We start from the raw sequence: 26700 nt of genomic DNA on the forward strand, positions 1-26700 counted from the left end.
GTACCCCACCCTGAGGTGAGGAGGGCAGGTAGATGGTGACCCCAGGTATGACATCCTTAAAAGGAGATGTTTGGAGGAGTGAGTGCAGGATTGATTAATTTGTATTTGAAAGCAGAGCTCATGGTCAAAAGGCCCCCCCATGGTCCCCTGACAGCAAGACCCCAGATGTTTCTCCATGAGTGCAGGGGTGTGGGGGCTGTGGGGGCTGTGGGGGCGAGGTATGCGTCCCCTTTATCCAAGTTATTAACTCCATGCTGCAAGACATTTAAACATGGGCAGGGGAGGGGGTGAGGTGCCTTTATCTAAAACTTACACTTAGTTCTGCTGCCTTCTGCCACCGTAGGTTTTGTCATCACTAATTGTGGCCCCAGCACCCCTTAGGTGCCCTGCACGCACCATTGCAGTCATTTAGATGTGCGTGGTAAGTGCCAGCCAAGCCTGGGCGCCCTCACGAGGCTGAAACGAGCAGCTCTGAGGGCAGCGGCAGAGGCCCTGCCAGGGCTGGTGGGGAGGCGGCCACTGCTACCCACTCCATGCCACCTGAGTCTGCCCGTGTTCTCCCAAGTTGCCTTCAGGTTTCATTTTGGAAAAGAAAAGAGCAGTCTGGGGACCCACAGTGGTGCTTGCAGGCCCGGTGTGGGGTTCTGGAGTGCAGACTGTCCCAGGAGCAACAGGGCGCTGGCTCACGAGACCCTTTCCTGTTCTAGTGCCGATGAGCGATTTGATGCCACGTTCCACACCAACGTTCTGGTGAATTCTTCCGGGCACTGCCAGTACCTTCCCCCAGGTAAGCTCTGCTCTTTCCAGTTAGGACATTTAAGCGAATTTGGGTCTCAGTCCTGACTGCTCTGCGCCTGTCACCTCCGGTCACTGTAGCCCATCACTTCCGGTCACTGCAGCCCCTCCTCTTTCTGAGACTCCTGTGAGCTCTGATGTGGCCCCTCCACTGGGAAGAGCAGTCTTCCTCTTGCAACTTAGAACCCTTCTGGCTTCACCTATCTTTGCTAATGTGTCATATGTTATTTTCCCTTAATTTCTGCCACATGTTCCTTAATCTACAATTGTGAGCCTCCCTTTCTGGGTAATTTCCAATTCACCTTCAACCTGCACGCTGGACCTCCCGGCCCTCCATTGCAGCGCGACATTTTCCTGCCACAGGACTCAGTACTGTGGCAGGCTCAGCCCTCTGGGTGCTGGGGTTGGAAAGGTGAGAGTCCCTCAGCCCTGAGTGTGGATGGTACAGAGCATGCCTGGGCACTGTGCCAGGTCCCCGGATTCAAGGGCGACCCCAGTCATGAGTGATGCTCTGTCCTTCTCCATGCCCTGAGAGTCACTGTTTGCAGGGGCTGGTTTTTCTCTCTCCCAGCAGGACCCGGAGCTGCCCACCCCAGGGAAACCAGTTTTGTGGCCTTGAGTGCATTCAGGGCGTGTTTCAGCAACTTGATAACTAACAAGGTTTTTCTGAGGTTTTAGGAGATTTTTTCCAGGATAATCTCCCCCAGTGTAGCTGCCCCACATCCTGCTAGCAGGTTACCAGCAGCTGCCTCTCAGCTCACCACCATTGTCTCTTTCTGGATCTTTTTGGGGTTCCTGTTCTTGCTTGTGTGTTTCATGCTGGAGACTGTCTCCAACTGCCTCTTGATCCTGAGTGTGGATGGTACAGAGCTTGCCTGGGCACCGTGCTCACACCCACCACACTCAGCATGTGAGTACTCACACGGCACACATGCACACACACACGTAGTCATAGTACACACAAGCACCACACACTCACATGGCACACACAGTCATGGTACACACAGCACACAGGCACAAACGCCATGGCATACACACATGCAGTCATAGTACACACAGCCCACATACACACTCACAGTACATACACGGTCATGGTACACACAGCACACACAATACACACAGTCATAGTACACACAGCACCACACATGCAGTCATAGTACATGTGTGCTGTGTATACTACGACTGTGTGTGTGCTGTGTGTCCCATGACTGCACATGTGGTGCTGTGTGCCATGTGGATGTAGGCTGTGTGTACTATGTGTGGTGCTGTGTGAGTGTGTGTGTATGTGCTGTGTGTCCCATGAGACTCACACATACAGCACACACACACAGACACACAGCACACACAATACACGCAGTCATAGCACACACAGCATACATGCACACACTCACATGGCACTACACCCACAGTCATAGTACACATGCACACAGCACCACATATGCAGTCATGGTACACACAGCACACACACAGTCATAGTATACATAGCACACACATACTATGACTGCATGCGTGGTGCCGTGTGCCATGTGGATGTGTGCTGTGTGTACTATGACTGTGTATGTGTTGTATGTGTGCGTGTGTGCTGTGTGTACCATGACACTCACGTACAGCATACACACACAGTCATGGGACACACAGCACACACAATACATACAGTCATAGTACACACAGCACACATATATAGCACACACACAATCATAGTACAGCACATACACGCACTCACACGTACAGCACACACGCAGTCATAGTGCACACAGCACACACATAGTCATAGTATTGCACACACATACACTACACACACTCAGCACCCACACTCGCACACACAGTACACACTAACACAAATTCACATTCACACCACGCACTCCCACACACATCCCACACTCACACAGACACGGTCACACACAACACACCGGCATCCCCTGTCTCCGGCCTCCTGCTTCTCATGCACTGCCTAGCTTCGCCCTCCAGTGGCCCTGTGCATCCTCTTCCTGCTAGCAGGGGGCAGGCATCCTGGGGGCAGAATCTGTATCTGCCCACTTGGGCTCCACCCCAGAGGAGCAGCTGAGGTAGGGAACTTGTGGAAGCACACCCCTCCTATCATGTTTGCATGGAGTGAAGAAGTCCAGCTGTGGGGCGGCACCTGTGGTACAAAGGAGTAGGGCACTGGCCCCATATACCAGAGGTGGTGGGTTCAAACCTGGCCCTGACCCAAAACTGCAAAAAAAAAAAAAGAAGTCCAGCTGTCCAGCCGAGTTTTCTACCTCAAAGCAGTTGCTTTCAGCTGCTCCCTGGATGCACGCCCCACGCATTTCCCCCTTCACTGGATCTTTTTCACCAAGCCTGAAATGGCAGCTTCCATTACGAGGGCTATTATAGAAAACGACCCCCCGAAGTCACCAGTGTAGGAGAGCGGGTGCTGCAGATTGTTTTGAAAGCTTGAGGCTCTTTTCAGCCCTAGCAGCAGCAACAGTCTGGGTCCCATCCTCAGACTGTGTGCAGCAGGGCTCCATTCTTGAGACCCCGCTCAGCAGCCCTGGGATCCTGGCCAGGACAGGACTGGGGACCTTCCAGCACTGTGGCCAGGCTGGGGGCAGCAGCTCTGGCCCCCAGGAGAGTGTAGACCTGATCCCACAAGCTGCTCTGCCTGTACCGAGGGGAGAGTGGATGATAGGGAGCATTTTGGGCACTAGCTTCAAGATAGAGACTTGATTATAACATGTCTTCTCCCCCCACATATTTATTTTTTAACAGCTTTAATGAGGTAGAATTTACATATCATGTGTTTTAAGGGCATGATTCAACCATTTTTAGTATATTTATAGAATTATGCAATCATTACCACAGTCTCGATGTAGGACACTCCCATCACCTCACGAAGATCCTTCTGCCTATTTGCAGTTAATCCCTGTTGCCATCACCAGCCCCAGACAACCACTGATGTGCTTTCTGCTCTTCTCTAGAAATCTTCTCTCTTGGGTCATGTCATAAAAAATGGAATTATAAGGTCACAGAGTTTTCTAACTTGCAAACAACATGGGTTTTGAGGGCCTAGCACATGACTAGTGAGAAGTGTCTGTGATGGCCCCAGAGTCCCACGAAGAGTGGGTGCAGTGCCCCCAATCACATCTAAAAACCTGAGGACAGAATCTTGTATTATCTTTTCCCAGCTTGGCTACAGGGTAAATCCTTCTTTTCAAGGCATTTAAGTCCCTTCTTCTATGAAGTCTTTCCTTAATTCAGTAGCAGAAATTTACAGAGTGCCTGGCCAGCTCCATGGGCACTGGGACACCTATGTTACATGGCTTCCAGTGAGCTGCTGTCTCTCTCTGAGTAGGGACGAGCACGTGGGTGTAAATCCTTGGAGTGGCCCCTCTGGCCTCCTCCCATGGCCCTCTGGGAAATACACTTCCACCTGTCCTCACCTGGAATAGACCTTTTTAGTGGAAACTCCGTCTTCTATTCAAGCACAGGCTCCTCAACTCAAACCTGTCAGTTCTTGTTCTATTCTTAATGTAGAATTTAAACTTGTTAAAATTCTAGTTTTAACTGGGAGGCTGAGGTGGGTGAATTACCTGAGCTCACAGGTTCAAGACCAACCTGAGTTAGAGTGAGACCCCGTCTCTACAAATAGCCGGGTATTGTGGCGGGTGCCTGTAGCCCCAGCTATTCAGGAGGCTGAGGCAAGAGGATCACTTGGGCCCAAGAGTTTGAAGTTTCTGTGATCTATGACACCACAGACACCACAGCACTCTACCAAGGGGGACAAAGTGTCTCAAAAAAAAAAAAAAAAAAAGAAAAGCACCAAACAAAAAAAAATTCTACTTTTAACTAGAATTCTAGATTATATTTCTAGGTGATCAAGTATCCTCCTACTTTTTAACCTAAAGAAAATGCCCATCCCTCCCTGCCAAACATACCTACACACACACACACCCTGTAACTCAGATTCAACTTTCATTACCTTCATTGTTTTTATCAACTTCTCTGAGATTTTTTACATTGCTTAATTTTTCTCTTATTGTTTGTAGTCTGAAGATGCTCGTGGAAAATGCAAGTTTATAGAGTTATTTTTATTATGGCAGAGAAAAGTCCTTGAAATAGTCTTTTCTGACAGAGCTTGTCTATGAATTTTAAAAGATAGTGAAAGTGTAGGTGAGCTTCTGTTCTAGAGATTTTGCACCAAAAAACAAAAATACAAGCATGCAGTTTCCTCTGGACAGGGTGAGCTGCGGTTTGGACAGGTGGGACATGCTGAAAGAATCGCCTGTTTTGAGTGCATCTCACCCAGCTTCTGTTTTGGTCTTCTGTTTTCATCACCCGTGTAGGCATATTCAAGAGCTCCTGCTACATCGACGTGCGCTGGTTTCCCTTTGATGTGCAGCATTGCAAACTCAAGTTTGGGTCCTGGTCTTATGGAGGCTGGTCGCTGGATCTGCAGATGGAGGAGGCAGACATCAGTAGCTACATCCCAAATGGAGAATGGGACCTCGTGGGTAAGTGTGGCAAAGGCACGCTAGGCTACCTAAAGTTTGGCGTTTTCCACTGTCCATCTCTGTGAGCATACATTGGACTTTGAAGCATTCTCCATGAAATTTAGTGAGAACTGTATGATGAGAAACGGAGAACAAAGAGAGAATGTGACACTTTCTAAGAGGAGCTTGCAACTATAGTGAGGCCACATTTAAACAAATCTGCACCAGTGACCGGATCCCTACCTTACTCAAACTCACCCTATTTCTAGAATCAGGTTGCACAATACATTTCAGTCGATGCGAACCTGTATTTGACTATTTTCAATAGAAAAACAATGATTACATTTGTAACGGTTTAAAATTGACAGTGTATTGTTAATCATCATGTATTTCCAGTTGGTCAAAGGAGAATTTACCTATTTGCAGCACTGTCACTAAGGCTTCCTCGGCTGATGTCTAGTTTTTTCTTTAATTGACTGTCCTTGGGTGTAAGGCAGGAAACTAGGGTCTCAAGCCCTATTCCCTCCTGAGTTGGACCAAGTGGATGTTGTGTATTGTTTTTTTATTTCGGAATTAAAGTATGCAGAATAATGAAGATTCAGTTTTATGCAGTAAAAAAAAAAAAAAAAAAGCTCTGTAATAGACCAGCAACGGTCTATTCAAACAATTACACAAATTCTTCAGTATTTAGCAAACTCCCAGGCGGTGCTTTCGTGTGGCCTATGCGTTGGAATAAACACAGTGATTCGTTGTATTCTAACCATGATTCCTGTTCTCTCCATGGAGGGATCCCTGGAAAGAGGAGCGAGAAGTTCTACGAGTGCTGCAAAGAGCCGTACCCAGACGTCACCTTCACTGTGACCATGCGCCGCAGGACCCTCTTCTACGGCCTCAACCTGCTCATCCCCTGTGTGCTTATCTCCGCCCTCGCTCTGCTGGTGTTCCTGCTCCCTGCTGACTCTGGGGAGAAGATCTCCCTGGGTCAGTGCCCGGGTCTCTGATGGGAGTCAGCTCTGCAGGGCTCACTGCAGACAGTGCAGGGACCAGTTGGGGTCCCAGGCGCCTGTGTGGCTCGTCACATGTGGACCTCGCAGCCCAGGGAGTCTCCAAGACACCAGAGGCTCCTGATTTCAAGCTCAGTGCCCTCCTAAGGGTACTGCGGGATCCTTAGATCCTCTCCCCTATAAGAAGCTTAATGACTTCAGGGTGGGGCCAGTTCAATTCTGCCCTGAGAGGGCTGTGCTTTCTCTCCTCCTGCTGCCCCACCTGTTCCTTGATGGCCACTGGTCAGCATTCAGTGTGGACAGTTAATGGTTTAGCACAATGTCAGCTCGCATGTATATGATGCTGGACACAGGGACATCCCAGTGATCACTCCCATGTCAAAGGAAGGTCAGAAGACTAAGATTTCACATGGCGAAGGAGTTTCTCAGCATCTGGAAGAACTGTGAAGAGCACATGCAGCATGGGGTAGAAATGTCACTCGGCCATTATCAAGGTCACGTGGCTTTGAGTAGCAAACTCAAGACCTAGCGAGACCAAGTCTTCTCGCTGCATGTTTTCTTCTTCTTGCTACGTGAAAGCCACCTTTCAGTAATAACGCAGTAGGGAACATGGGAGATAATTGTGCTAAGTTAAATTATTCCATTTATGTTGACCCTTCCAAAGTTCTGGCTCCTGAGCTTGTCTCCGTCAGGAGGGGAGACACGGTTGCCTCCTTCACAGAGTCTGCCTGGGAAAATACACTCCCACGTGCAGAGAAACCACGCCTTCCAGAATGTTCCCCCAGCATCTCACTAGTTGTTGGAGTCTCAGGTTAGGAACCCCTGTTAGACAAAACCTGGGCCTCCTTGTCTGTTTTTCTAAGGACCCACCTTGTGTTTATGTTTTAGGGATAACAGTCTTACTCTCTCTCACCGTCTTCATGCTTCTGGTGGCTGAGATCATGCCGGCAACATCTGACTCCGTGCCACTGATAGGTAAGGCAAGAGCTGGGGTCCTCTCTTAAAGATAATGGTGTTAAAAAGAGTGCCTGGGATTTCCTGGAAGATGGCCTGGGAGACAGGTGGCTGTACTGTACCCATGTTCTCAGAGGGGTTGACGTGCTGTAACTATGCAGAGTGACCCATGGCCTCTAGTCACCTGCGCCCAAGTAAGAGAAGGGGGGTGGTCTGGCCTTGTGGTTTGATTTTTAACTTGCAGAAACATCCTTTTTCCCTCCATAATTCTCCACCTCACCCTCGCTTTGAAGCCAAATATTTTACCATTAGAAGTGCATTATTTTGGCGGCGCCTGTGGCTCAGTCAGTAAGGCGCCGGCCCCATATACCGAGGGTGGCGGGTTCAAACCCGGCCCCGACTGAATTGCAACCAAAAAATAGCCGGGCGTTGTGGTGGGCGCCTGTAGTCCCAGCTACTCGGGAGGCTGAGGCAAGAGAATCGCTTAAGCCCAGGAGTTGGAGGTTGCTGTGAGCTGTGTGAGGCCATAGCACTCTACTGAGGGCCATAAAGTGAGACTCTGTCTCTACAAAAAAAAAAAAAAAAAAAGAAGTGCATTATTTTAGCTTAACATGATGTTTCCCCACAAAACCTTTGTTAAAAGGGGGGAAACATATACTTCAACAATTAGCAACATTGTTTCCCAAGATAACAGGATTTCTCTGTATAAAATAAAAGTCTCTGTGGAAGGATGAATGGCACAAATACCCTTTGCCCAGGACAAATGGCCTTCTGCCAGTGGGTCGGGGCCGGGGACGGCAAAAACAAGGTGAGTCTTCCCTCCTGGTTGGTTCAGGGCTGGGAGCAGGAATGCAGTTTGTGATCATGCTGGTCGGCCCTTGCTACCTGAGGCCGTCCTGTGTGGTCAACTAGGGGTAGGTTGCTGTGGGAGAGCTTTGCATGGATACCCCCGGGTTAAGTAATCAAGCAGCCAAGTCCCTTCTTTGTGGAACTCCCTGATGTGCAATATTTAGGCCAGAGAAACTGCTGGTCTGAGAAGCCTTTGTGGTTTTATTTCTTTTGGTCCCATCTAGACAGGGAGGGGCCCCGATCTTGCTACCTTCCAACCTTGCTTTCCATAGATACTTGTAACAGCAACCGCGGGTGCTGGGGCTGTCGGCAGGCCTTGTCTGGACTGAGGAATCTCCAGGGAGGGCTTGGTTAATGCCCAGCCCACGTCTGGAAGGACGGGATGTTGTGGGCCTCCCGCACATCACCTTTGCTGCCCTCTGGTCATGTAGCTCCCTGACCCTGGCTATTGTATTAGTTTAGTCTGCTCAGGCTTCCCCAGCAAGATACCACAGACCCAGTGGCTGAAAGACTCATTTTCTTACACTTCTGGAGGCTATAAATCAAGGTGTCAGCAGGGTCGGCTTCCTCTGAAGCCTCACTCTGCTGTTTGCTGAGGGTCACCTTCAGGATGCTTTGTCCCCACATGGTCCTTCCTCTCAGCGTATGCAGCCTAGTGTCTCCAATTTTCCTCCTCTCCTTTGTAAGGACACCAGATTGGATTAGGACCCACCATCATAACCTAATTTTAACTTAATTTCCTCCAATCCTGTTTCTAGACGTAGTCACATTCTGGGGTACTGGGACTTAGGGCTTTGGCATATGAATTTTTGAGGGGGCATGGTTCAAGTCCTAACAGTCACAGTTTGACCCACTCTCCTTCCCTTTCACAGAGGGTCCTGATGCGAACATTAAGTCCCACATGTATACTTCTGACCGAGCTCTTCCCAGGGACCTCTTGGTCTCTGTAGGAGGCCAGTGAGTTCCTTCCTGGCCTAAGGGAAGGTAGTGGAATAAGCTGGGTGTGGGCTCCTGTACCAGGAAGCTTTCTGCCTACACTCAGGTCCCTTGAAGGGACAGCCACACCCAAGGTCTAATACTCAAGAGTTGCCAATTATGGCTGGGTGCGGTGCTTCACGCCTATAATCCTAGCACTCTGGGAGGCTGAGGTGAGTGAATTGCCTGAACTCACGAGTGTGAGGCCAGCTTGAGCCAGAGAAAGACCTCATCTCTAAAAATAGATGGGCATTGTAGCAGGTGCCTGTAGCTGCTTGGGAGGTTGAGGCAAGAAATTCTCTTAATGCTAAGAGTTTGAGGTTGCTGTGAGCTGTGACACTACGGCACTCTACTGAGAGTGACAAAATGAGACTCTGTCTCAAAAATAAATAAATAAATAAATAAAAATAAGAGTTGCCAATTAAAAACCATCTCTTCCATGCCAGCCTGCGCCAGGTTTTCTCCTAGATCTTGCCCATATAATCCCTAATTCTTGCACTAATCCTGCAAAGAAGGGCTTTTTGCTGAGCTGAGTTCTGACTTCTATAACAAATTGTCATAGCCCGGGTGGCTTCAACAACAGATATTTCTTTCTTATGGTCCTGGAGGCTGGAATTCAGAGATGAGGATGCCAGCATCAGGTTCTGGTGAGGGTCCACTTCCCATTTAAAGGTAACTGTTTCTTTTTGTGGCCCCACGTGGAAAGAGAGCTAATTATCTCCCTGGCTTCCTTTTACAAAGGGCACTAGTTCCGTTGGTGAGGGCTCCATCCTCAGGGCATACTCAACTCCTCTGAGAAAAACACTGTTTCTCTCCTTACACAGAAGACACTCCTGGTAGAGCTGTGCATGTTTCCTCCCATGCAGGCTGATTCTCCCACACCAGCTGGGCGTGTGACAGCTCAGTGCAGGGCTGACGCTGGCTAGAGCTAGGGCAGACCCACGGACTGCCTTCACTGCCTATGGCCACAAGTCTCAGCTCCCCAGGCTTCTACCCATCCTGGCGTTCTGTCACTTACTAGAATGGCTCAGAGAAGATGCGTTATTTATGTTTACTGGCTAGTATGAAGGACATTACAGAGGATACAGATGACCAGCCAGATGGAAGAGATGCTTTGCATGTGGGAAGGGGTGTGGAGCTTCCATGCCTCTCTGGGCTTCCCACCCACCTGGCACCTCTGTATGTTCAGCAACCAGCTGCTGTCTGGACCCTGTCATTTGCGGTTTGTAAGGAGACCACATCATTCTCCCCTCCCCAGAGGTCAAAGTTAGCCATCTCTAATGCCAACTGGCCACCATGCCAAGTCATCTTATTAGCCCACAGAAGGACACATGACTTGGAGATTCAGTGGTTTTAGGAGCTGTGTGCCAGGAAATGGGAGGAGGTCAGTTATTATTATAGATTACAATGTAGCACCTCGCCAAGACTCCAATCCCCTCTCACTGGGACTATGGTTCTAACATGAATTTTATGGGGACACACACATTCAGTCCTCTGCACTATTCCCTTTGAAGAACTTGAGGTCCAGAGAGGCTGAGTGGCCCATCCTGGCTCCCGCCTACTGCAGGGTGGCTGGGGCTGGGAATTTCTCAAATGTTCCCTGCTGCTTCTCTTCTGGGCCTAGATGGAGACACACACCCAGGGCCCCACCTGGTGTGAAAGCTGATGTTCCAGCCCTGAAAAGTCACTGTCACTGGCCTCCTTTTCAGGCTAGACAGCTGGCACCCCCACCCTGCATCTCTTGGAGGTGGAGCCAGACTCATTTTCCAGACTGAAACCCTGAGTGTCCAGGGCTGATGGGGCAGCCTGTGGGGTCCAGGTTTGCTCTTGTCCTACCCCCAGAGCACGTCTGAGGCCCTTGTCCTACCCCAGAGCACGTTGGAGGCCCTTAACCTTCCCCAGAGCACGTCTGGGCCCTTGTCCTTCCCCAGAGCACGTCCGAGGCCCCTGTCCTACCCCAGAGCACATCTGAGGCTCTTGTCCTACCCCAGAGCACGTCTGAGGCCCTTGTCCTACCCCAGAGCACGTTGGAGGCCCTTGTCCTACCCCAGAGCATGTCTGAGGCCCTTGTCCTACCCCAGAGCACGTTGGAGGCCCTTGTCCTACCCCAGAGCACGTCTGAGGCCCTTGTCCTACCCCCAGAGCACGTCTGGGCCCTTGTCCTTCCCCAGAGCACGTCCGAGGCCCTTGTCCTACCCCCGGGGCACATCTGAGGCCCTTGTCCTACCCCAGAGCACGTTGGAGGCCCTTGTCCTACCCCCAGAGCACATCTGAGGCTCTTGTCCTACCCCAGAGCACGTCTGAGGCCCTTGTCCTACCCCAGAGCACGTCTGAGGCTCTTGTCCTACCCCAGAGCACGTCTGAGGCCCTTGTCCTACCCCAGAGCACATTGGAGGCCCTTGTCCTTCCCCAGAGCACGTCTGGGCCCTTGTCCTTCCCCAGAGCACGTCCGAGGCCCTTGTCCTACCCCCAGAGCACATCTGAGGCTCTTGTCCTACCCCAGAGCACGTCTGGGCCCTTGTCCTCCCTCCAGAGCACGTCCGAGGCCCTTGTCCTACCCCCAGAGCACGTCCAAGGCCCTTGTCCTACCCCCAGAGCACGTCTGGGCCCTTGTCCTACCCCCAGAGCACATCTGAGGCCCTTGTCCTACCCCCAGAGCACGTCCGAGGCCCTTGTCCTACCCCAGAGCACGTCTGGGCCCTTGTCCTTCCCCAGAGCACGTCCAAGGCCCTTGTCCTTCCCCAGAGCACGTCCGAGGCCCTTGTCCTACCCCAGAGCACGTCTGGGCCCTTGTCCTACCCCCAGAGCACGTCCGAGGCCCTTGTCCTACCCCCAGAGCACGTCTGGGCCCTTGTCCTACCCCCAGAGCACGTCCGAGGCCCTTGTCCTACCCCCAGAGCACGTCTGGGCCCTTGTCCTACCCCCAGAGCACGTCTGGGCCCTTGTCCTTCCCCAGAGCACGTCCGAGGCCCTTGTCCTACCCCCAGAGCACGTCTGGGCCCTTGTCCTTCCCCAGAGCATGTCCGAGGCCCTTGTCCTACCCCCAGAGCACATCTGAGGCTCTTGTCCTACCCCAGAGCACATCTGAGGACCTTGTCCTACCCCCAGAGCACGTCTGGGCCCTTGTCCTTCCCCAGAGCACATCTGAGGCCCTTGTCCTTCCCCAGAGCACGTCTGGGCCCTTGTCCTTCCCCAGAGCACGTCCGAAGCCCTTGTCCTACCCCCAGAGCACGTCCGAGGCCCTTGTCCTACCCGCAGAGCACGTCTGGGCCCTTGTCCTACCCCCAGAGCACATCTGGGCCCTTGTCCTACCCCCAGAGCACGTCTGGGCCCTTGTCCTTCCCCAGAGCACGTCCGAGGCCCTTGTCCTACCCCCAGAGCACGTCTGGGCCCTTGTCCTTCCCCAGAGCACGTCCGAGGCCCTTGTCCTACCCCCAGAGCACATCTGAGGCTCTTGTCCTACCCCAGAGCACATCTGAGGACCTTGTCCTACCCCCAGAGCACGTCTGGGCCCTTGTCCTTCCCCAGAGCACATCTGAGGCCCTTGTCCTTCCCCAGAGCACGTCTGGGCCCTTGTCCTTCCCCAGAGCACGTCCAAAGCCCTTGTCCTACCCCCAGAGCATGTCTGGGCCCTTGTCCTTCCCCAGAGCACGTCCGAGGCCCTTGTCCTACCCCCAGAGCACGTCTGGGCCCTTGTCCTTCCCCAGAGCACGTCCGAGGCCCTTGTCCTACCCCCAGAGCACGTCTGGGCCCTTGTCCTTCTCCAGAGCACGTCCGAGGCCCTTGTCCTACCCCCAGAGCACGTCTGGGCCCTTGTCCTTCCCCAGAGCACGTCCGAGGCCCTTGTCCTACCCCCAGAGCACGTCTGGGCCCTTGTCCTGCCCCAGAGCACGTCTGAAGCCCTTGTCCTACCCCAGAGCATGTCTGAGACCAGCTGTCATGGTGATGCCCACACTCTCCCTGTCCAGTGATTACCCATGGTAGCAGTCCTGTCACCATCCTTCCAGATACTATTAGTTCTCAGTGACAGACAGGGAGGACAGAGGGCCTGGGAGTGGGATTAGTAAGGCAAGACCACACCGTGGACGGGCAGTCAGACCACACTGGCTGCTCTCTGCCTGCCCGAATGTGGGTGGTGGGCTGCAGGCCTGGCCAGCACCTGGGCAACCCTGCTCCCTGAGGTCCCTATGGTCAGGGTACGCCGGTCCTGTGACTTTGAGCACCGGGGGAGCCCCTGGGTCTCACCTGGTGTCTGTTCTCTCCACAGCCCAGTACTTTGCCAGCACCATGATCATTGTGAGTCTGTCTGTGGTGGTGACAGTGATCGTGCTGCGGTACCACCACCATGACCCTGACGGGGGCAAGATGCCCAAGTGGGTATGTTCCTCTCGCCTCTCCCTAAGGGGCGCTCTTCTTATCTCATACAAAACCTGTCATTTCTAAACAAAGAGCTTTATCCTTCACAGGACTTCACCATCTGCTTGTTCTTGCATCAAGTGTAATTATAACGAGCATGCTCCTCAGTGACACAGCGCGTGCCCCAGCACTGGGGTCACATACTGCTGGATGCAGCTGTGAGGTGTGATGAGCATTTCATCACCCCCCAGGCACGGGAGTTTCTGGGCCTCCGAAAAACATCCATTGTGCAATAATTTACAGTTATCCAATGTTAACTTTGGAAAGATTGCCTTGCACAAAATTGCTTTCTAAAGTTACCGTTTGCTCTCAGAATTTTTTTTTTTTTTCCCTTCACACACTAAATAAAGACCTTCAGCATTAATGAGAGCTCAGCCTACTGGTAAGTGGTGGCATCTCTCACAGATCACATGGCTGAAGTGCCTGAGGCCTGTTCTGAGACGGCTGCTCCTTAGAATGCTGGGGTACATTTGCACATTTACCCCCATTCTTTTTTTTTTTTATGCACAGTGCACATATCTTATTTTGAAGTAAAAAAAAAAAAATCGGAACAAATACAATATTTAAAATGAAGAACAACCAGTGTATGGTGTCCCATGACTGCATCAATGCCCACAGCTGATTTATTTTTTGTGTATGTGTGCATTTTATTTAATTTTATTATTTATTTATTTTATTTTATTAAATCATAGCTGTGTACATTAATGTGACCATGGGGCACCATACACTAGTTTCATAGACCGTTTGACACATTTTCATCACACTGGTTAACATAGCCTTCCTGGCATTTTCTTAGTTATTGTGCTAAGACATTTATATTCCACATTTAGTAAGTTTCACATATAGCCTTATAAGATGTACCGCAGGTGTAATCCCACCAATCCCCTCCCTCTGCCCACCTCCCCCCTCCCTCCCCTCCCTTTCCCCCTTCTCCCTATTCTTAGGTTATAACTGGGTTACAGCTTTCCTGTGAAAGCCATAAATTAGTTTCATAGTAGGGCTGAGTACATTGGATACTTTTTCTTCCATTCTTGGGATACTTTACTAAGAAGAATATGTTCCAGCTCCATCCATGTAAACATGAAAGAGGTAAAGTCTCCATCTTTCTTTAAGGCTGCATAATATTCCATGGTGTACATATACCACAATTTATTAATCCATTCGTGGCTCGATGGGCACTTGGGCTTTTTCCATGATTTAGCAATTATGAATATGGCTGCAATAAACATTCTGGTACAAATATCTTTGTTATGATGTGATTTTTGGTCTTCTGGTATATGCCTAGTAGAGGAATTATAGGATTGAATGGCAGATCTATTTTTAGATCTCTAAGTGTTCTCCATATCTCTTTCTAAAAGGAATGTATTAATTTGCATTCCCACCAGCAGTGTAGAAGTGTTCCCTTTTCTCCACATCCATGCCAACATCTCTGGTCTTGGGACTTTGTGATATAGGCTAGTCTTACTGGTTACCCCCATTCTTGTCTGAATTCCCTATACCCTGACACACGTAGGCGAGAGCCAGGCCAAGCTGCTAGCTGGGGCTGTGTGTGTGTGTGTGAGAGAGAGAGAGTATGTGTGTGAGAGTGTGCATGTCTGTCTCTGTCTGAAGCAGGTAATATTATATATTTACCTGTATCACAAGTCAAAATAAAAGTAACCCTAAGCAATCCTGCTCCCATTCCTGCCCCTCCCCCCTACATCTGTCGCCAATACTGATATGCATTTTGAGAATTCTTTCCTTTTTCCTTCCAGTGTTTATTTATGCAAATATAAAAATATAGACACTTATTTTTATTTCTCATAATTATTTTGACAGATGGGAAAATGATGGAATTAAGATACAAAATAACCATTTTTAATGACCTGGAGCACTCTCCTGCTCCAGAATAATCTTAATTAAGAGCATATGCTAATTATTCACCTCTCAGCATAAAAGCTTATTAAAACCAATTGGCTGCAAATGAAAGATGAAGCTTATGCATCTCTCCTGCTTTATATAGCATGTGGCGTTATTCCTTTCGCTCCAATGTGTATTTGAAACTTAAACAGCCTCTGAGGGGCTTTTAATATGATCTGTTGCTATGAGGAAGGCCCCGCCGGGTGCGGTGGCATTATATGACATTTGCACAGCTAGAAACAAAATTGTAGCCTAACAGAAGAGGTCAAGAACACAGTCTGAGAAGTGCCAGGAGGATGATTTTATCTCTTGAGATGCTTCAGCTTTGAAAACTAATGATTCAGGCCATGGAATTCAAAACTGAGTTGGCGGTATGGGTCATAAGAGCTTGAGATGTGCACCAGGGGACATGTGCAGACCCCCAGGTGGTGTGGGGAGAAGGACCTCGTGCTGCCCAGCACCTCGGGGCATTGCTGCCGCTGTGTTCAGATGCGCTCCCTGCCCAACAGTCTCCCTGCAGATCTGCCTCCCAAGCGGGCTAAAGTCCCAGGATTTTGAAATGAATCTTATAGACCCTTTTACCCATGAGCTGGTGAATGTCTAATCAAAATGTTAAGTGATGTAACAGCTCGCTCACTGTATGCCCTTGAGCCAGTTTATTAGACTTTGGGCCTCAGTGTGTCTGCTGGTAAAGTGGGGGTATGAAACATACAAGCCCCGAAGGTTGAGGTGAGGACACGTCTCATGAACCTCGTACAGGGGGCCCAACACATATACCAGATAGTGTGTCCGTGCTCCTGCAAGGTCAGCAGACCTGGCCTTTCCTAAATATACAGACTGCCTCTTGCTTTGTAAAAAAACCACTCTGTAAAGAGTTATCTTTACAGCCGCAATGGGACTGGGCTGATTGTTTCTTATTCTTACGTCACCCGTTTCCAGAGCTGTTTGCTGCAGTTATCTTCGAGAAGGTGTCATAAAAGATTACCCAGAATGAAATGCCTGCAGATGTGATCTTTCCAACTACTGTCTGTCTGCAGTACAGACACAGTCTATGTACCTGCTAGGTTGCTGATGAAGTTTCCCCATCATCATAAAACTAAATGTAAATATAATCAGGAGCTAGAGAATTTTAGGGAAAGGGCCCACTTCTTACACATTCATCTACATTTATCTAGATATGCTTTTGAGGGTCTTTTTCGTTTGTTTTTAAACATGGATTTAGGCTTCAGATGTCTCCTGTCTTTTCCTGAGAGGCAAAAGCATTATAAACTCTCAGGGAGATTTTTTTCTTTAGCTGCTCCCATGCAGGCCCTGTGTGTAGGCATCATATGTTTATAGGACTCTTCAGAATGGAGCTCACCAAACTATAGCCCCAGTGGCCACATGCAGCCTCCCATTTCTGTAAACAAAATTCTATGGGACAACAGCTACACCCATCACCTGCATGCTTTCCACATGCACTACGGCAGTAGGTTGGGTATTTCGGCAGAGACCTGCAGGGGTGTCCTTTTTGCTTCTCTGGTCCACACATTAAATACACAAACACGAAATCCCATGATGGGAAAATAGAAAAAGGTCCATGCATAATTTTCATGATCTCTGCCACCAAAGATAAACAAAAACATCCTCACATAATCTGCATGTGGCCCCGGGGCATTGGGACGCAACCCCTGCTGGATGTTTACCACCTGGCCTTTTAAGGAAAATTTGCCAACTTCTGCTTTCTACTTTTCAAAGTACTTTTCCCAGACATTGTCATCTTTGCTCTTCATTCTAATGATTTAGGTTAGAGGTTCCTAAACTTCCTTGTTTCACAGCACTTTAGAGTCTCAGGAATTTTTCACACAGCCCTTAGGCCAAAAGAAAAGATACCTCATGCTCTCTTTTTTTTTTTTTTATTTTATATTTTTTTATTTTTATTTTTTTATTTTTTTTATTTATTTTTATTAAACCATAGCTGTGTACATTAGTATGATCGTGGGGCACCATACACTTGGTTCATAGATCGTTTGACACATTTTCATCACATTAGTTAACATAGCTTTTGTAGCATTTTCTTAGTTATTTTACTAAGACCTTTACATTCCACATTTACTAGGATTCACATATACCCTTGTAAGATGCACCGCAGGTGTAATCCCATTAATCCCCCTCCTCCCCCCTCCCTCCCCTCCCTTTCCCCTTTCTCTCCTTATTCTTAAGTTATAAAAAGCCCAAGTGCCTATCGATCCACGAATGGATCAATAAATTGTGGTATATGTACACCATGGAATATTATGCAGCCTTAAAGAAAGATGGAGACTTTACCTCTTTCATGTTTACATAGATGGAGCTGGAACATATTCTTCTTAGTAAAGTGTCTCAAGAATGGAAGAAAAAGTACCCAATGTACTCACCCTTATTATGAAACTAATGTAGGACCTTCACATGAAAGCTCATGCTCTCTTCGTAAAAGAGATCAAAACAACTTCAGTGTTTATGCTTCAGCAACGTCAGGGACAGCCCAGGCTCTCAAATCGTGGGGTCAGAGTGGAGACCACTGCCTTCATTTTCTGTTTCACGTGGACTTCCTCAGTACTTGGTTTTCTATCAGGGCAACTGTGGTCATCAGAGTTGCAAAGATAGGTTGTCATTGCAAGGGAAGTGGTGATCTCACGTTAGAAGCCTGCATTGTGATGTCTGATGGATGTACTGGAGTTGCCCTTAAACATTTACCATCTTCCAGGCACTCCTGTGAGCTTGCCATCACCTTCCAGAGCACCTAGCATGTAACCTGGGAGCCCGTGTTAGGTCCAGTGGTCCCGTGGTTACAGATGAGGAAGGATCAGCAAGGAAAGTGATATTCCTTCTTTACACAGCTTAGGGGCCCTGTTACCAAGGCAGTCTTTTCCTCTCACAGGCTGTCTTTCCCAAGACTGCAGTGTGCCTGCCCCCGTGAAAAATTCAGCTTGTTTCCAGGGTGATTATAAGGGTTTTATTCTGGCCTCAAATTTGACTCAGCTGTCTCTAATGCACAAGCATTGATGTGTGTGCAGGATTAGCTGAGAGAAGATGGAAGTTTACTACGCCCAGGATCAATGAAATAGGACCTTTTATTTTTCTGGACAATTTCAAAAATAATTTTTTTGTTTCAAAATATTAAGGGGTTTCAAATGTTTTGTCACATGGTTAGCTTTTATAATGCTTGAGTTAGGGAAGTAAGTACGCCCATCACTCTAACAGTGTTCATTGTACCTGTTAAGTGTGTTTTTACCCCTTCCCTCTACCTCCTTTGTCCTTTTTTATTTCTAATAATTTTTACTTCTTTTTGTGCCCATGTTTGTCCATAAATTAGTTCTAAATTATTAGAGATTACTTGTTTGTCCATTTTTGAAATACTTAGGATAAAAGTCCCCAGTTCCATCCAGATTACTGCAAAAGACAGTATTTAATCTCTTTTTATGGCTGAGTAGTACTCTATGGTATAGGTAGAACATACTTGTTAATTCTCTCATGTATCAATGAGCCCCTTCGTTGATTCTACACCTTTGCAGTTGTGAATTGTGCTGCAATAAACATTTGAGTGCAGGTGTCTTTGCAATAACATGATTTCTTTTCCTTTGGGTAGATACTCAGTAGTGGGATTGCTGGATCAAATGATAAGTCTACTTGTAGTTCTTTGAGGAATCTCATTACTGTTTTCCATAGAGGCGTACTAACTTGCAGTCCCACCAATAGCATATAAGTGTTCATTTCTCTCTGCATTCATGCCAGCATCCATTGTTTGTAGACTTTAAAGAAAGCCATTCTGACAGGGGTAAGGTGATATCTCATGTAGCTTTGATTTGCATTTCCCTGATGAGTAGTGACATTGAGCATTTTTTCACGTTTGTTGGCTGTGTGTCTATCTTCTTTTGAAAAGCGTTTGTTAATGTCTTTTGCCCTTTTTTTTTTTTTTTTTTTGCTGTAATTGCATTTGAAGTCTTAGTCATAGAGTCTTTGGCTGGATCAGTATCTACAAGAGTTTTTCCTATATTTTCTTTTAGAATTTATGGTTTTATACCTTAAGTCTTTTATCCATCTTGAATTAGTTTTTATGAGCCATGAGAGATATGGATTCTGTTTCATTTTTATGAATATGTCTATACAGTTTTTGCAGAATCATCTGTTGAGTAGAGCTTCTTTTCCCCAGTGCATATTGTTGTCTGCTTTGTCAAAGATCAGCTGGTTGTATGTGGATGGTCTTGTATCTGGGTTCTCTGTTGTGTTTCATTGGTCTGTTTTTCTATTGTCGTACCAGTGCCATGCTGTTTTGGTTACTATAGCCTTGTAGTATAGTTTGAAGTCTGGTAATGTGATGCCTCTAGATTTTTCATTTTGGTTCCAAAGCAACCATAGAATTATTTTTTTCTAGGTCTGTGAAATAAGACATTAGCATTTTGATGAGGATTGCATTTAATCTATAAATCACTTTGGGTAGTATGAACATTGTAACAATGCTGATTCTACCAATCTGTGAGCGTTGTGTGTTTTCCCATTTGTTTGGGTCGTCTGTGATTTCTTTCCTCAGTGTTTCATAGTTTTCCTGGTAGAGATCTTTCACCTCCTTGGTTAAGTGTATTCTTCAGTATTTTATTTTCTTTGTAGCTATTTTGAACAGTACTGAGTCTTTTATTTGATTCTCAACTTGACCATTAACTGATATATATTTAATAGAAATGCTACCAATTTGTGTACATTGATTTCATAACAAGAGATTTTGGTGAATTTATTTATCAATTCCAGGAGTTTCTTGGTAAAGCGTTTGGGATTTTCTAGACATAAGATCATGTCATCAGTGAAAAGTGATAGTTTGACCTCCTCTTTTTTGATTGGGGTATCCTTTATTTCTTTCTCTTGTCTGATTGCTTTGGTTAGGGCAGTGCAGTACTGTGTTGAATAGAAGCAGGTCAGTGGGCACTGTTACCTTGCTCTAGTCCTTACGGGAAGTGCTTTCAACTTTTCCCCATTATGTATAATATTGGCTGTGGGTTTGTCATATATAACTTTCATCATTTTAAGATACGTGCCTTCTATGTTTGGTCTGGATTTGGCTCTGGTCACGAAAGGTGCTGGATTTTGTTGAATACTTTCTTAGCAGCTATTGAGATGATCATATGGTCTTTGTTTTTGCTTCTGTTTATATAGTGAATTCTGTTTATTATTTCCTCAGTAATTCTTTCAAATGCATTTTCTAGCTCTGCTTTTTCTTCTTCACCATCAGGAAAGCCTAAGGTTCTTATATTTGGCTGTTTTACATAATCACATTTCTTATAGCCTTTGTTTCTCTTGATTCTTTGTTCTTTATTTTTGACTGGGTTAATTCTAAAGAGTTATCTTCAAGCTTTGAAATTCTTTTTTCCAATCTGATCTAGTTTATTCTTAAAGCTTGCCACTATGTTTTATATTTCCTTAAATGAATTTTTCATTTCTAGAAGTTCTAGTTTTTTTAAATTTTATATTAATATGCGGGTATAAATGATTAGGTTACATTATTTGCATTTTTTAGGTAACATTGCATTTGAGCCCTTGACCCAGAGGGTGTGCTGTACACCTTTACATTGTCCACATTAGGTGAGAGCCCACCAGACCCCCTCTCTCCTCTGCTCTCCTCATTCCTTCACTTGAATTCAGTTGTGTTTTCCTCTTATGTGTGCAGATAGTTGTTTATCTATGAAGAACATTCTTCTTAGTAAAGTATCACAAGATTGGAAAAGCAAGTATCCAACGTACTCAATACTAATATGAAATCTATTTTTTTATATGTCCGTTTCTTCAGTGAATTTTTCATTCATTTACAGGATCTGGTTGCTGTTGGGATAAGCTGATGTTTGTTCTGTTGTCTCCCCAGACCAGAGTCATCCTTCTGAACTGGTGCGCGTGGTTCCTGCGCATGAAGCGGCCCGGGGAGGACAAAGTCCGTCCTGCCTGCCAGCACAAGCAGCGCCGCTGCAGCCTGGCCAGCGTGGAGATGAGCACCGTGGCCGCGCCGCCGGCCAGCAATGGGAACCTGCTGTACATTGGCTTCCGAGGCCTGGATGGCATGCACTGTGCCCCAACCCCGGACTCTGGGGTTGTGTGCGGCCGCATGGCCTGCTCACCCACACACGACGAGCACCTGCTGCACGGTGGGCAGCCTCCTGAGGTGGACCCAGACCTGGCCAAGATCCTGGAGGAGGTGCGCTACATTGCCAACCGCTTCCGCTGCCAGGATGAGAGCGAGGCAGTGTGCAGTGAGTGGAAGTTCGCGGCGTGTGTGGTGGACCGCTTGTGCCTCATGGCCTTCTCTGTGTTCACCATCATCTGCACCATCGGCATCCTGATGTCCGCGCCAAACTTTGTGGAGGCCGTGTCCAAAGACTTCGCTTAACCAAACCCGGTGCTCTTTGTGCAGGAAACAGATGGGCAGAAACTTTTTGGCTTGGTGGGAATTTGGGGTGCTGATCCCTCATTATTACACTTGGCCATTCTGATGTTTCTTTCTTGCTGTCAGTCAGATTGGCTGTGGCTTCCTTGTTACTTTAGGTAATAGGGTCTGGGTACCTTACCTTTCTGTTTAATCCTCTCAGATGTGCTAATCGATACCTGTGGCACATCCTTACAGTTGGTCAGCAGGGTCACTGAGAGCTCATTGGGCCCATTTTCCTACTTCTGGAAGAGCTTTTTAGAGAATCCTCATTGCTCCTGACAGCTCAGGGGAGCCTATACAGGCGGTCTGCATGCTGCATGCCGTTTGCCATGAGGTCTACATGAACATTTTCCCTGTGCTTTTGCCTGTGTATAAATCTAGATCAGAACTAATAATAAACCAAACTCACTAAATCCATTCAAATAATTGGTGAAAGGAAAACAAACAAGAAAAGTAGAACTAAAAATCTATCTCTTGGTTTTTCTGCATTCAAGTTTTGCTTTGTTTTTCTCTTTACCAAAGACAATTGGTAGAGAGAAAGTTTTATGCTGTTTTCTATGTTTTGTTTTGTTTTGTTTTTAAGACAAAGGCATAGTTTGTCTTGTAAACTTTGTTTTTACCAGTCTGACTGATTGCTGTCAAGGGTACCAGAGGGATGTGGATTTGTGCTGATTCTGAACTAGGACCAGGGCTGCCCAAGTCCACAGGTGGGTCTCTTGTAGATTCAGGATGACTCCCAAGTTTCCTCTGCTGCCCTGGACCCTGAGGGAGCCAAATGAGTCTCTTCTATTCTACGAAACCCTAAAGGAACAGAATTCTTTTAACAACTCAAAGGAATAGCATTATGATAAATTAAACCAGTTATTTTTTAATAATACATTAGATGAATCATGTATCAGAGTTGGTTAGTATTAGGAATTTGTACATCTGTATTAATGCACAATATAAAGCAAAAGTATTCCTTAGCTCTTTCTCCATGTGTCAGGGCCAAGTGGAAGGCCCTAGTACCTCTTGTGTCCCCCTGTGTGGTGGGCACTAGGGGGAGAATGGTGTGGCCATGGCTTCTCTGGATGCTGGGCCAGGGGCAGTCAGCAGAAAGCTGTTAGTCTATCAGAGTCAGCAACTGTGGTTTCTAGCTTTGGGGGATCTGGCACCCTGCAGCTTGTCTACCCCAACTTCAGCTTGGCTGGCTCAGGGTCCATAGATGTCTTCATTGGAGATGGATATTTTGAAAACCAGAGAAACATTAATTTTTAAAACTATCTGATGACCTAATTCTTCCTCAGATTATCTAGATTGACAGTGTCACTTTGCCTCTTCTCATCAGAGGCTAATTCACCAAGAAAAGACTCCTCCTGTTAGATTGTGTCATCCAGCTTGGAACTCAAAGCTGCACAAGGCTTTTGAGCTCCTAGGGATCTTTAATTTGCTTGTAACCCCTGATGTGGCCACATCATGAGGCAGATTAGATTTTCAGAGTAAAAGACATGCATACATTTTTCCAGCCATCTAGTTCACTCATTTGTGGATTAAAGCACATGGATGTGTTTGTACTGGAGGTAAATGGAGACTTCTGTGTGCCATGTGTGTGTGCGCGCACTCACACAGGCATGTATGCACAAGTACAGTGTGTGTGACTTAAGAGAGGAGACCTTGTTTATAGCAAGAAGGTCGATACATTGGGACCTTACAGCCGCGGGCCACTTGGAGCAGCGTCCTACTCCCCCTCATCCGGTCTACACAGTGTGGGTGGCTGATACACAAGATTTCTCTGTTTTCTTTTTTTTCTGTTGTGTCTTCAGAAACAAGTAGAAGTGTTTAAATATATGAAAAAAAATGCTTCATTTCTTACCATTATCCAAAAATTGATACCGACCATATTTTTGCTTTAAAAAGAAAAGCTTAAAAGAAACAGAATTGCTTTTCTGGTTGTCACTTATATTTATTTTTTTATTAAATCATAGCTGTGTACATTAATGCAATCATGGGGTACCATGTGCTGGTTTTATTTACAATTTGAAATATTTTCATCAAACTGGTTAACATAGCCTTCTTGGCATTTTCTTAGTTATTGTGTTAAGACATTTATATTCTACATTTAGTAAATTTCACATGTACCCTTGATGTCCTTAGGTGTGGTCCCACCAATTACTCTCCCTCCACCCACCCTCCCTTGTCACTTGTATTTTATAAGTAAAAAATAAAAAGCAAACAAAAGTAGTTCATAGTTTTACCACCAAATAACTATCTGTCACCAGAAAGTAATAATAAGGGATAGATATGTATATAGTTAGAAAAGTGTGGATGGTTAAAAAAAAAACACCTCTCATAGCCTTCAGGCCTCTCTGCTCTCTTTTCCCACCAGGGGACAACCAGGTAACTTCTGGAGGTATTTCTAGAAAAGAAGAAAGGAAAGGAAAGGGCCAAAGAGGGAGAGAGTGGGGACGTAGAGGGAGACTGTTCTTCCAGATTCATGCTTTGCAAAGCACTCTGTTCCTTGCTTTCTTCATGTAGTGCTTTGTCCTTAGAGATCTTCCCATAGTAACGTATAAAGACCTACCTCATCGCTCCTAATAGCTGTATAGCGTTCCATCATCTCAAAGCACTATGATTTATGTGAATAGTCTCTTACTGGTGAACAAGGCCAGTTTTTATTTTTATATATAAATCTACATATAATTAGCATCCTTGTACATGTATCTTGGCATACTTTCGTGACTATATCTTGGTATTAATTTCAACTTGGAATTGCTGGATTTAAGGTTATGTGCATTTAAAATTTTGATAGATATTGCCAGATCTTCTTGCAGAAACGGATCAATGGATATAACCCCACCAAGAGTACAATGAAAGGGCCAGTTTGTCAGCTTTCTAGTACAGGGTATTTTCAAACGTATTTTTTCCCCAATCTAATTGGTGAAAAATGATATTTAGGAATATTGTTCTGATTTTAGTTTGATTGTGAGTGAAGTGGCCTATCTTTTCAAGTGTTTCTTTGTAATTTAAATTTTTGTAAATTTATGTCTTTTACCCAATTTTTAATTTGGTGATTTGGATTTTTCTTAATTTGTACACTTTGGGGATATTTTTTGTCTTATGCCCTGAAAATATTTCTGTTTGTTATTTGTCTTTTAATGTTATCTATTGATTTGCTTATTTATTGGCACAGAGAAAGTTTACATTTTTATGTTATCAGTTTATCCATATTTTCCTTTGTAGATCCTTGGATTTGTTTCCAGTTTTACAAAGCCTTCCCCATTCTGAGATTATAAATAAACTTAGTCATATTTTCTTCTTAAACTTTATGGTTTCATTTGTTTACCTTTGTATCTTCTAACTCCCTGGAATTTATTTATGGCAGGAATTAGAAGCAGGGGTCCTCAAACTATGGCCCATGGACCACATGAGGCGGTGCGATTGTATTTGTTCCCATTTTGTTTTTTTACTTCAAAATAAGATATGTGTAGTGTGCATAGGAATTTGTTCATAGTTTTGTTTGTTTTTTTTTTAAACTATAGCCCAGCCCTCCAACGGTCTGAAGGACAGTGAAATGGCCCCCTGTTTAAAAAGTTTGAGGACCCCTGAAGAGGTAAAAATCCATTTTTCCCCCTCCAAATGGTGTTCAGTTATACCAACAAGCATAAAATAAATGCATTTCTGTAGTACAATTATAATCTTCTTGTTACATGTTCAAAATGCCACACGTACATAATACATATATGTATACAGAATATATATATATATATATACACACACATATAAAGTTTCTTTGTGTGTTTGGTTCTATTTCTGTTCTATTTACTGATTGATAAAAGCTTTTAATTTCTAAAGCTTCGTTCACACTAATTTTAGTATTTTCAAGTCCACACCTCAACTGTTCCTCTCTCTCGTGTGCAATTTTTATAAATTGGGGGCATAATCAATTTGTACATTTATTGAGTCTTCCTGCTCCAGTCTGGAACACTACAATCTAGGCTTGTTTTCAAGTCTGATTTTATGGCACTCAGTAGAGTTTTATGGTTTTGTTCAAGTCCTAGGAATTTCTAAGTTCTAGATGTTTCGTTGTTTGGCTAACCATTTTCAACGGGATAGTTTGTTCTTCTTTATTATCTCACTGGATGTACAGGAAAGTAGTTATAGTGTTATAATTAACCACACTAATTGTGATTTCTTATTGTTCCTGAGATTTTCTTTTGGCTCTTCCTTTCCAGTCTCTCTCTTATTTTTCTCTTTTATCTCAGTTGCAGCTGAAAACAGTGTGAAGTAGCAGCAGTTCACACGGCATGCTCACATTGTCCTTAACATGAACGGGGTGTTTTAACACGTTGCCATTTCACTTGTGTAAAGTGTTGCGGTGATGGACGATGCGAGGGAACAGCAGGCTTGCGGCGAATGCAAGCTTGCTCCTGTAATTGTTATGATGGCAAGAAGCAGACTACAGCTCAGAGTGGCATGTAGTGATGAGCTTTCTTCTCGACCACCTTGTAAAGTCAAGCAGTCACGTACACACTATTAATCTATAATCGAAGAATTTTCCTTCTAAACAATTCTTAACTAATTTTAACTCTACTTGGGGATATCAAATCTAGAAATCAACCATGTCTATTCTATACATCAACTATAAACATTCCATTATGTTTTATCTGTGGACATGCTTCAGCTATCTGTTACACAAAGCTATCAGTCAGAAAGTTTTTTGGGCCCATTGAGATCTAAGAGACAAGCTTTATGATTCTGTTTATCTACTGTGCTTGAAGCCACATAGCTATTTAAGACAATGTGTTTCACATAGTCAACCTCTGGGTTGTCTCTCCAGCCGGCAGGCTCTTAACCTGTGACTTTGCTGGGCTTAACATTGCGAATGGAATTTTTACCTCCTACTTTGCAGGCCCTGTATTTTTGGTTATTT

At 45.9% G+C, this 26700-nt stretch overlaps 1 protein-coding gene across 1 annotated transcript in view; it reads left to right on the top strand.

The window, feature by feature from the left end:
• Positions 1-22211, top strand: part of CHRNA7 (cholinergic receptor nicotinic alpha 7 subunit) — a 156465-nt gene extending 134254 nt beyond the window's left edge. Inside the window, exons 5-10 of the mRNA XM_053581983.1 lie at positions 708-787; positions 5121-5288; positions 6054-6248; positions 7160-7246; positions 13317-13426; positions 21234-22211. Coding sequence (XP_053437958.1) covers positions 708-787; positions 5121-5288; positions 6054-6248; positions 7160-7246; positions 13317-13426; positions 21234-21752 — 1159 coding nt within the window. The 3' untranslated portion in view covers positions 21753-22211. The remainder of the gene's footprint in view (positions 1-707; positions 788-5120; positions 5289-6053; positions 6249-7159; positions 7247-13316; positions 13427-21233) is intronic.
• The last annotated feature ends 4489 nt before the right edge of the window (positions 22212-26700 follow it).

The sequence above is a fragment of the Nycticebus coucang genome, chromosome 2, assembly GCF_027406575.1.
Source record: "Nycticebus coucang isolate mNycCou1 chromosome 2, mNycCou1.pri, whole genome shotgun sequence".
In the NCBI taxonomy this organism is placed as follows: Eukaryota; Metazoa; Chordata; class Mammalia; order Primates; family Lorisidae; genus Nycticebus; species Nycticebus coucang.